Source organism: Fukomys damarensis, unplaced genomic scaffold (assembly GCF_012274545.1).
Source record: "Fukomys damarensis isolate Sample0158 unplaced genomic scaffold, DMR_v1.0_HiC HiC_scaffold_9, whole genome shotgun sequence".
Taxonomy (NCBI): domain Eukaryota; kingdom Metazoa; phylum Chordata; class Mammalia; order Rodentia; family Bathyergidae; genus Fukomys; species Fukomys damarensis.
In genome coordinates, this window is record NW_022900921.1 from 3,762,162 (window position 1) to 3,773,814 (window position 11,653).

Sequence of the window (11,653 nt, forward strand, 5' to 3'; positions counted from 1 at the left end):
TTTGAGACAGGGTCTCACCATGTAGTTGAGACTGACCTGGAACTCACTATGTAGCCCAGGCTGGTCTCGAACTCAGTGATCCTCCTGCCTCAGCCTCCCAAGTACTGGGATTACAGGCGTGCGCCACCACACCCGGCCAACCCCCATCTGTTTTCTCATTTTTTGCTCTTCCTAGGATCTGCCTAGTGCCCAGCTTAAAAAAAACACAGCAAGAAATGGACTCAGGTGTGTTATTGAGCTCTGCCCTTCCTCAGCCAAACATTTCCTGTCTCCTTGGACTTTCCGCCTCTACAAAATTTCCACAGCCCACACTGTCAAACCATATACTTTAGCAATGACCACATTTCCCCTCTTCTTCTGTGGTCCTTCTTGGATGCCAAGGAGCAGCTAAACCAGGAATGAAGGATACAGACAAGCAACATTCAGTCACTTGACAAGTGACCTTGGGTAACTAACCTCTGCCTTCCCTACAAACTAGGGAGATTAACGATATCTGATCATAGGATTATGATGGTGAGAGGTGTTAATACATGTAATGCAGTTGAATGCACACAAATGTTAGTTTCCTATGTCCACCTTCTCTGATAAAAGTTGGCATTCTTTTGAGTCAGGTGTGCCTTCTCTCACCTCCATAGCCCAGTTACCCTGTAAAGATTATTGGGCCACAGACTGCATTTTCTCTTTTCTTTTCTTTTTTTTGGGGGGGAGTATACCGGGTATTGAACTCAGGACCTTGAGCTTGCAAGGCAGGCGCAGTGCCACTGAGCTACATCCCCGGCCCTCTCTTTCTAACTGACTCTTTCCTCCATCCTACTCCTTCCCAAGAGTGAATACAGATGCCTATAGCAGGATTCACTATGAAAATGTAATTCCCACAACAGATTAGCCTCCATCAAGTTCACAGAAAAGGCAAACTATCTCACCACAGCTATAGCATATTAATAGGCTTGAGAAATTTGTTAAATCAAAAGAAATGCCCAAAAAAGACTCCGTAAAAACTCAAAATAAATGCAAAATTTAATGGGGAAAAAAAAGGAGTACAAAGTGAATGGAGACAAACAAAAACAGTCAATGAATGGAGTAAATGAATTAACAAGTGAAGCAGTTTTAGAAAAGCATGTTAACATAACAGATAGCAAGGCACGCTCCCTCAGCCTCGTGCCCAGTAAGGGGAGCCCCACTGACCAGGAACCCCCACACACACACACACACAGAGAAACATAAATGCAGTCAGTCTGCACAACCACAAACCATCGACTTGGATCCTCCGTTAACAAGCGAGACCACACATTCTGGTTTGTCTGGGGTGGTTCCAGTTTATGCTGTTGGCCTGGCATGATTATTAACAGCATCCCCTTTTTCTCACAAGACCCAGTTTGGACAATAAATTATATGGTGGTTCTATCCCACACCAGTGCGGTTCAAGGAAGACACGGTAGTAAATGCCAACTCGATCCTCTATGATGTCCCAAGTAAGGCCGGCAAATGAGAAATGAGGGGTACATCAGATTTCCACATGGGGGGGTCATGCTCCATGGCAGTACTTTGTTAAATAATGTCAAGTTTTATGCTCATGCTGTACGCCAAGAATTTGGTCTCAGCTCAAGATGACAAAATTCCAAACCCAAACGGCACCAGGAAAGGTGCAGTGAGGCTTGCTACCAGTGTTGGGCCTGGTGGGACAGCTCGGACTCCAGAAAGTGCGAGTCTATCACAGCAGGCCAGCAACCAACCATAGCCGGGCCTTCTAGCATCCGGGCAGGGGGCAGAATGTGCCTCTCGAGCCCCAAGAGCCAGGAGCCCCTGCACTCGCCTGCAGGTCAGAGCCTCACCGCCACAAACACATCAGCTAGGACAGGCTGCTTGCAAGGGCAGCCTCCGGCCCAGATGAATATACTTCCGATGTGGAAAAGGGCTGTGGAGGAGCTGCTCACAGTGCATGCCAGCCTGTAACGTGCAGGGCTGCATTTCAGACAGCCATCCGTGCACAGCCAGAGGGGGATCTGCTGTGAGGCTGGTGACACTTTATCTTCAGGACCCCTTCCAAGGCCTGTGCCTAATTTTATATTCCTATTCTGCTTAAAAGAGTCTCCTAAACAGTTCAAGTTTCCAGCCCTAGTCACAGTGTAACAGCTGGAGAATTTTATTTGGGATATCAACAAAACCTCCTCTACTGCTGGCATGAATCAAGGCTGCTCCTTTCTGGCCATGCCTCAATGGACCCGTAAGAGCCCATCCTTCTATCTAACTTTTGGGGGGTGAGTGGAGATCAAGTCTATATAGTTCAGATTAGCCTAAAACTTACAGTGATCCTCCTGCCTCAGCCTCCCGAGTGCTGGGACTACAGGCGTGTGGCACCATGCCCAGCTCTCCCTCCATCTAACTCTCAGTGCAATATCATCTCAGAGGAGCAGGAGGAAGCCCAAACTTGGCAGGCCAGGCAAAATGGGAGGGATGGTGACAGGAGGAAGTACAGGGGGCATGGAAAACTACCGACCCAGCAATCCTGAGCACAGCCTTGTAGGACTCCCCTACAAGGAGTGTGCCAGGCTGTGAGCTCTTGCAGCGTCCAGCACGAAAGGATTTCACTTTTATCTCCCACATTAACGTCCCACCCTGATTCTACCAGAGGTTTGTAGACCACGAAGAGCAAAGAAGAATTAATGCTGCTAGTACTTTACTTTTTTTTTGGTACTAGGGATAGAACTCAGGACCTTGTGCTTGCCAGGCAGGCGCAGTGCCACTGAGCTAAATCCCCAGCCCTGCTGCTAGTACTTTCTTAAATGTTCTTCTGTACAGTGCAGCCAATGGGGAAGAGCTCCCCAGGCTACTAATTTTTTTCTCAAATTATCCTAAACTTATCAGATAGCTCCTTCTCTTTGCCTGGAAAGAAGAAACAATGACCTCAAGGCACCAACAGTCTTTTCCCAGAGCCCTCTTTGAATCGGAAAGCCAGGCTTGGCTGGGAGGCTTATTTGGAATTAAACACTTAACACATAGACAAGGTTTGGTCCCTCTTCACAGGTAGCACCTTGGCCAGAGACAATGGCTTTGGGCTGCTGTTCCATTTACATCCACAGTAAAAACGCTGGACGTGGTCTTGCTCATGATCCATTTCATTGGTAAAGAAATTTCAAACACTGTCGTTGCAGGAAGTTTATTACCCACCTCTCCCTATATATTATAGGAGCGCTCTATACATAAAAAAAGCTTAGAGATTTTTTTTTTTAGTTTCTAAAAACCAGGGAGTCTGTGTTACTTATGAAAATAATGGGAGAGGATATTATTTGTCTTTACGCTGGTGCCAAAATAAAAATTTATGAGTCTCAAAGTTATTATTGAAATTAAACTCTAGGTTAGAAAAAAATTAAAACAAAGGGGACTGGGCACATTTTGCAGCACGAATACCAAACCGCAGCCCGCACCTAGGGCACCGCGTGAGTCGCCATCTTGACGCTGAACAATTAGGCCTAGCACCGCCGGCTGGGGCCTTCACTAGAGTGGCTTATAACTGCTCCGTCAAGGAATAGTGACACTGTAAATGGAAGACCAGCCACTGGCTCTGAAAAAAATAAACCTCGTCAGTTTTGGATTCCAGCATTCACTGCTTTTGCGCTTGCATAGAGGGTGTGGCCGCCAGACCGAGGGCGGCAGGGCCGGGTGGGTGGGGCGAGGGCCAGGCCGTAAACCCTGGAGGCTGTACCGGCTCCCAGTCCGTCCTCACACCTCGTTATGGGAGAAGGGTCACAGGGTGTAACTCAAGCAACTTAACACATGAAAGGCTAAAGTCCACTCTTGACATGTAAGTCTGTGCGTGCGTTAACTGAAAAATAAAAATAAAACAAACAGAACAAAAACAGACACATTAAAAGATACGCAGACCAAATCATACGGAAGCAAAAGACAGCAAGATGGACACTGGGGAAGGGCAGTCAGTTTGGCATTTGTGACGGGCGAAGCAGAGAACTGGCTTCAGTTTGTGACGTCCCAGGCTGAGGGTCAAGATCTGATTGGGAAGTAATTTTGCAGAAATGGATTAAAATTTAAAGAACAAAGGCAACCAATCAAAGGCATTCAATTAAATGGTTGAGAAATAGCCATCTCCAAAGTGCGTGCCCAGCCCACCCCTCTCCATCAGCCAGGGTGGGAGTAAGACTGCTGGGGGTACCCCCAACCCACCCACCTCTGCCTCCAGCCAACCAGGGCAGAGGCCAAACTGAGGCTTTCTGGCATACCCAGCACAAAGAAGGGGCCCATCCTTCCAGCCCAGGCCTGGGGGCCAAGGTACCAGACGGAGAGCTGCGCTGGAACCGTGCGGACAGCCTGCACGCCCAACACCCCACCCCTCCTCCCCGCAGGCCTCAGGCCCAGCCTGGCTACAGGTCTTCCATTCAACTTCCGAGAGGTTTCTCCACAGCATCTATCCTACAGACTCTGCCTAGCCTTTCTTTAATAAGTGGGACTGCACTAGGCAGGCAAAGTCACTGCAATCAATAATGGACCTCTGCCCCCTGGACCCCCAAGGAGAATCCAGATTTCTGAGCTGCTGCCCCAGCCCTCAAGCTCACCAAGCCAGGGCTGGGTAAGGAGGAGCAGCCACCGTAGAGGAGAGAGGAAATTCTCAAGGTTGAGGGGAGCATAGGCTGGGTCTTCCCTGGGGACAGGAAGGGACTTAATTCTTCCCAGCAGTGCCCATAGCTGGGGTGTGGTCACCGGGTATGGGGATACAGATTACAAAAAGAAGCCTTAAAAATGACAACTAAAATGGGGTGGGGACCAAAAGATGAAGGAAAGTGGAAGGGAGAGGAAGGGGAAGTTAAAAAAAAATGTGTTATGCACCTTACCAATTCAAATTATTAAAAACACACACAAAAAAAATCACTAGTTACAGTTAAGGAAAAAAAAATGACAACTAGAACCCAACTCCCGAGTGCCTGGTTCTGGCCTGAGTTCCCCTGCACCTCTGTGCACTGTGTTGGGAGATGTGTGCTCTGTGCCTGCCTGTGTGACAAGACAGGAGGGAGACAGCGTTGTGTGCACACAGGAGCACAACGAGGGCGTGGGCACAGGGAGTGTTTGTGCCAGAAGCGACATCCCACAGCCACACCTACCAGCTTCCACTGCCATCAGGGAGGAAAGGGTCTTTCTTCCCAGTGGAAGGAGCCCAGGGTGGAGGCCAATGCAGGCATGCCTGCTTACTTCCTGGGTTGACATGAAAAGGACAGCACCAGTGGCAGGCAAAGGGCAGGGAGAGAGAGGCCGGAGATGGCCACTGTGCGAGGTGGCCAGGGTGGGACAGCCTGGCAGCCGGGGCACATGGGCTCCAGCTCAGGGTGCAGGAACAGGCTATGGGAAGTACCAGAGGGCAGGGGCTGCAGCTCAGTGGTCGTACACTTGTCTTGCTCGTGTGAGGCTTGAGTTGCAGTCCCACCACCACACACACAAGCAGAAGTGCCTCAGAGTCGCCCCATCTGGCCACCAAGTGGACAGCACCTTGGAGGCTGTGCCATGCCTATCTTTGTCTCCTCTATAGGAACAACTCCAGCTTCTCCTGGAGGGTCAGTTCTGCTCCCACCCAGGAGCTGATGTCCCTCAGAAGAGCTCGGCAGAGACCACAGTGTCCACGGAGTCCCTACGGACCTCGGTCACCACCCACACCACGAGACCCAGGAGGAAGGCACCTTGGCCGGCCCCGCAGGACAGTCCCAGGCCCGAGTGACTTCCCCAAGACCCTACAGCTCCGCCTCTCAGGCTGTGCCCTGTCTGTGTGGCCCGGCCTTCTGCGCGCTGCAGCATAGAGGGCCAGGTGTGAGCGTTGCAGAAGAACAAATAGGTGAGCAAGAGAGGGAAGAGGAGGGCAGGAGAGAGGGGAGGGCGAGCACATGGTCACACAGAAAGAGAAACAGAGAGACAAAGAGACAGACACTGGATGATGAGACACCAAGAGCAGCAGTGTAAGAGGACAAGAGTGAAGAGCAAGAAGGGGTCAGGACAGCAAGCAAAGCCGAGAGTCAAGAGAGCACTCGATGACCAAAGCAGAAGCAGAGCTCAGAGAGCAGGACACTGCGTGCACAGGACAGCAGCACGGGGAGCCCACACCTACTTCTTCTTGTCCTTGTCCTTCCTCAGGGGCTGCTGTGAGGTGGCGTGCAAGGCCTGAGACTGCAGGGCCTCCACAGCCGCCTTCCTGCAGTTGAAGGCGTTGGTCTCCTCCTCTAGCTCCCGGCGCTTCTCCTCCACCTTGCGCTTCTCCTCCTGGTGGATCCTCTTCAGGTGTTCAAACTTCTCGTGCAGCTGGGTGAGAGAAGGGCGCCTGGCACACGTGCAGGGAGCTGCGGCCCCAACTTCGGCCAGCCTCCCACGGCACACCGGTTCCCGCCGCAGCCTAGCCAGGCACACACCTCCCTCTCCTTCTCCTTCAGCTCCAGCTCGGTCTCCTTCACCTTGTTGACAAACATCTGCCTCATCTCCTCCTCCTTCCTCTGCAGCTCACTCAGGAACTCCTTCCTCTTGGCCTCGTACGTCTCTTGCAGGCTGTGGAGACCGAGAGCAGAGAGCCCAGAGGGTGAGGGGAGGCCGGGCCTCCTCGCGGGCCCACAAGGCCCGGGTGGCGAGAGCAGCTGTGGCTGCGAAGAGTGGGCTGTCACCTGAAGGGCTGGCTGTCAGCGTCACTGTCCTGGAAGCCCATCTCCTCCAGCTTGCAGCGCCGGTAGAGCTCGTAGTGCCGGCTGTGGGTCTGCTCTCGGAGGTCCTCCATGTTCACCCGGATCAGCATCTCACGGAGCTTCACGAAGTCACAGTGGTTCTCGTTCTCCACTGAAAACGGGGGCACGTGGGGCATGAGGCAGGCACGCGGGTGGGCAGGGCCGACACTGTGCGGGACAGCGGCCAGCGCAATGCAGGCACACAGGTGGGTGAGCAGGAGGGCAGCGCAGGGCGGGGCAGGGTGCCACAGCAGCAGGCCCGCAGGGGACTCACTCGGGGCCCCCCCGCACTCACCCTGCACCACTCCCCAAGGGTACTGCCGCGCTCGGACCAGCTTGTTTCCCACCTTCACCTCCTCAGTGCTGCCCACCACGGCGAATGGCAGGTGTGCCTGGAAAGGGGCCCGGGTACGCATGAGCACTAGGCAGACACAGGTGAGCACATTGTCCCACAGGCCCTGTGGCAAGACCCTTACTTGTAGTTCTTTTGTGTTTCTTTGCTGTTTTTGGTTTTTTGAGACAGGGTCTCACTTTGTAGTTCAGGCTGGCCTTGAACTATGTAGCCCTGGCTGGCCCCGGACTCTTGACAACCCGCCTGCCTCACTCCCTGGGTGCTGGGATTACAGGCATGTGCCATCATGCCTGGTTTCTTTTGGCTCTCGTGGAGAAACGTTCCAGACCTTGCAGTGGGTTGCTGAGCTGAACTTGAAAACCTCCCCGTGACATTCCCAACTCTATGGGGTGTTCTTCTTAGGGCCAGTACAGCTCCCTGTAAGGACCTGTGGGCCTGGTTCCCTTCAGGTTCCCAAACCCTGGCCTCAGGTCTGCTCACGGCTGTAGGCTTTAGGCATGAGGCCAGCCCTTGTTTCACACAGACTGGTAACCCCAAGTCCATTCCTCCATGCCCATAGGAGACAGGTCGGGCTGGCGGGAGAGGCCAGGCTGGACTCCTGGGAACACAGGTTCCCACGCTGCGCCTGCAATCTGGCTGCTCTGAACCCCTGGCCCTGGAGCCGAGGCCCTTGCTCAACACTTACGTTCATGACTGCATTAATCTCCGCGACTGCCTCGTCATCAGTGGGAAACTGGTAGATCTGGACCCCATTGCTGACCAACTCGCCCATGATCTTGATTTTGAACTTGTGGAGCTCACTCTTGGAGATGGTGTCAGCCTTGGCAATGATGGGAATTATGTTCACCTGCCAGGTGGGAGGAGGGACAGTGGGTATGGCTCTGCCCAGCCACATCGGTACAGAGGAACAGAGGACCGAGCTGCACTCAGGGGCGCACCCAGCCCAACCTAGCCATCTGTGGTCACCATGACAACCAGCTGCCATACTTCTTCTATCTCTGGATCCCCTGCACCCCCATCTAGCCCTGGAAGCAGTTCCCTGGGTACACCCAGCTTTGACCCAGAATGGTCCAGCTTCTTAACTGGCCCGAGGTCTGACAGAGGCAGGAACTGAGGACTAAACTCCCCACCAAGCAGATAAAATAATCCATCAGGAGTAGTCATGGAAAGATTTCAAAATCTCCCAGGCCAGGGCAGTCTCATTTTTACGGTGGAAATTAACTCAAGGTGGGGAAGGCAGAGATGCGAGGCCCTCTGGGACCCCAACTATCCTGACCTCTCCACAAGGCCACTGGGGCTGTGCTCTCCTCCCCTAGTTCTCAGAAAGAACCCCACAGGTCCACATCAGAAAGAAAAGGCAAAGAAGGGAAGGGCTAGGAATCCGGAGACGAAAGAACAGGGGAAGGGAGGAGGCTGAGCTGGGAAGTAGAGGGACACCATTCCAGCAGAGGGAAACAAGCCAACAGAGCTGAGGACAAGAAGGAAGGGGTGCAGGGCCAGACCCAGGGACAGGAGTGCGCAGTAGAGACAGGTGGCACTAGCAGGGCCACTGCAAGTGTGACAGAGCGAAGCAAGCCAAGGAGCTGTGCACCAGCCCTGCCCACATCCCTGAGCCCTGGGGGACAGCCAAGCTGCAGCCACCCTGTGCCGTTCCAGGGGAAGGAAGGCAGCAGAGCCCACGGGACGGGGTGGGAGCGCATACCTTGCTGTCCAGCTTCTTCATGGTCACCAGGTCCAAGGACTTCAGGGAGTGCCCGGTAGGTGTGATGAAGTACAGGCACACGTGGATCCTCGTGTCGTGGTAGTCGAAGAGAGAGCGGCGGATCTTCAGCTCCTCCTGCAGATAGTTTTCAAACTGTGCATCGATGTAGTCGACTATGGGCCTGTAACTACAGACAGCTTCGTCACTGGGAGGCAAGAGCTGAGCCACAGCCTGAGGACCCCAGGGCCAAGCAGGCTGCCCGCATTCCTGCCAGGGAATAAACAGCTGTGCTCCTTCTGGTGAGGCCGCTGACCCCTTCTGACCCACCCCAAGCAGTAACTGGTCAGCTCATGACCACAGAGCCCCACACGTCCCCTGACGCCTCCCCCGGCCCCTGTGGAATGTGGGGGTTTGGCAATTGGACGGGGACAGTGAAGCAGTGGAGAAGTGGGGTTACTGTGGGGGAGAGCTGGACGGGCCGCCCTTCCCGCCTCTTGCCTGTCGTCCTTATTGATCTGGTCCCCAAAGCCCACGGCGTCCACGATGGTCAGCCTGAGGTGCACGTTGCTCTCCTGGAGGTCATAGGTCTGAGGCCGCAGGTGCACGCTCCCTGCGTGGTGGCTGGCTTCCTCGGTCTCGAAGGTAGTGTTGAAGAGCGTGTTCATCAGGGTGGACTTGCCGATGCCAGTCTCCCCTGGAGAGCGGGACAGGAGGGAGAAGGCTGGAACGCGGGCTGTCCTTAGCTGGGGGTGAGGCCAGGTCGGGGCGCAGGCATTCTCAGCCCTGATACAAGAGAAGGGGCAGGCAGGCTTCCCAGTCTATCCAGGTCCTCACCCCTTGTCTCAGGGCCCTCAGAAGTAATGTGTGTGTGGAGGGCGACTCGGCAGTGCAGTGCCTGCATGCAGGACACCTGGGTTTGATCTCCAGCAAAAGGAATGGGGGAGAGGGAGGAAGAGAGAGAGAGGAGAGAAGAGGAAGAACAGAAAGGAAGGAAGGAGGTAGGCAGCCTGGTCATCTACCACACGCCTGCCCTGGGCCCATCCCCACAAAGCCCAGGAGAGGCAAGGAGAGGAGCAGGACCAGGGTTAGAGCCACCACTGGCTTAGTCCATATGCCCTGAGCTGCCGCAGCTCTGCCAGGTTTGGACTGTGGGGAGGGACAGGCAGCTGCAGGGGGTCTGGTTGAGCACTCCAGGGACAGCCACATCTTCTCACGTGCTGCTATGAGGAAGGGCAGAGACTGGTTTATCACAGTATCCTCAACACACGGTAGGAAGGAGTAAATAAACAAGTCTAAATCACGTGATGAACACCCACAGTCTGCAAAGCATTTCATGTGCCAAATCCTGTGTACTCATCATGACAGCACTGGCCTCGATTCCGGCCCTGGCCCCAATCCTGTCCTGGACCCTGGCAGAGAACCGAATGCACCCTCCTTCTGCCTGCCCCTGCCCCGTAAGCCCCACACAACTTGACAGGGACCCGGGGCACCTGAAGGTCCTCACCCCCACTCTGTTTGAGGGCATCCCCAGCCGGGCCACGACACTCACCCACACAGAGGATGTTGAAGCTGAAGCCCTGGGTGATGGACTTGCTGACCAGCTGGTCAGGGAGGCTGTCGAAGCCCACATGGCCACCCAGGGAGAGGCTCCGAGACTCCGGCTCCACTCTCTACAAGAGAAGCAGAGCAAGGCAGTGAGCCCACTGGGGAGCGGGGCCAGGTGGGGGAGACTGCGCTGAGCGGAAGAGAGACGCAGATGGAGCTCGCGTTCCTCTGACCAGCTCGGAGGGCCCTGTAGGCCCCCTTTTCCCAACTCCTCGATGGCCCATGCTCCAGCAGAAGCCCCGGCGGGAGTCCTCTCCACTGCTGCCTCCCTCCAGCCCGATCCAGCCATGGCTTAGGGGGTCTGGGGGAGGCTGTGCGGACTCGGCCTCCACAGAGGTGGGCAGCCAGCCCGGAATGAGGCCACGGCACCATGAAGAGAAACCGCAAAGACCTGGGGCAGAGATCAGGGGCGGACGCCCAGGTGTGTGCACACTTTCTCTGGTTCCCCTGGGCCAGCGGCAAGTGCTGCCCTCCAGGATAAGGGCCCACTCCAGGGCAGGCCTCACAGCTCCACCAAGGCAGAAACGATCCTCCTCCTTCGGGAGCCCTCTTCCTGCTTCTCAGCTTAAAAAGACAAGGATGGGAAAGGGCATGGGCTCGAGGCCCCACCTGCTCTCGGAGGAGACAGGTCCTGCAGGGTTGGCACGGGAGCTACTGGCGGGTCCATCACAGCCCTCACGCAAATGCAGACAGACATGGTGTACTGAGGGGCTGAGGGACACACAGGAGGGCCCTGTCCTGCCTGGTACAGCACCAATGATGCCTGAACGTGTCTCTTACAGCCTAGTGCCCATGGGACACAAGTCCGGGCCACCCCTGAACCTGTGCTCTCCAAAAACTTCCTCTCAAAGGACCCTGAACAGCTGACACGCCCTCCTCAACTACCACCTCTTCCCAGGCAAGTCCAACTCTCCCCACTCAAGCCCAGGTCCCTGAGGGCTGCAGACAACCCAGCAAAGGTGTCCCCAAGTAGCTCTCTCGTCAAAGACTACACATGGAGCCCAAGATGTGCCTAGCCCCAACATGGCGTTCCAGAGTTTCCTCACAGGCTCAGTTCCGGCCAGCAGGTTGCCTCAGAATCCGCCTTTCCAGCTCTGCCCTTCCCTGCCTTCACTACTCAGGGCTTGATTATTTAGCTTCTGTTCCACCTGCTCATGGCAGCTTGAGGATCAAATGGAGGACAGAACAGTCAGCCTAGAGCTTTTTCCTTTTCAGGCGAGACTAAAAATCTCCAAAATTTAAGGCGTGCTGTGCTTGCAGAGAAGGCTGTATGTTTATTCATCCTCTTCT

At 54.7% G+C, this 11,653-nt stretch overlaps 1 protein-coding gene across 7 annotated transcripts in view; it reads right to left on the bottom strand.

Annotated features, from left to right (window-relative positions):
• Septin8 (septin 8) overlaps positions 1-10,428 on the bottom strand; it is a 14,186-nt gene extending 3,758 nt beyond the window's left edge. For 2 of the 7 annotated variants that reach the window (XM_019209884.2, XM_019209885.2), the window contains exons 1-8: positions 10,308-10,428; positions 9,257-9,452; positions 8,759-8,945; positions 7,742-7,903; positions 7,000-7,096; positions 6,648-6,816; positions 6,402-6,534; positions 6,104-6,294 (exon numbers count right to left, since the gene is read on the bottom strand). In XM_019209884.2, the coding sequence (XP_019065429.1) occupies positions 6,104-6,294; positions 6,402-6,534; positions 6,648-6,816; positions 7,000-7,096; positions 7,742-7,903; positions 8,759-8,945; positions 9,257-9,423 (1,106 nt within the window). In that variant the 5' untranslated portion in view covers positions 9,424-9,452; positions 10,308-10,428. The other 5 variants (XM_010639749.3, XM_010639748.3, XM_010639745.3 and 2 more) reach the window with 5 other exon arrangements.
• Positions 10,429-11,653: the final 1,225 nt, after the last annotated feature.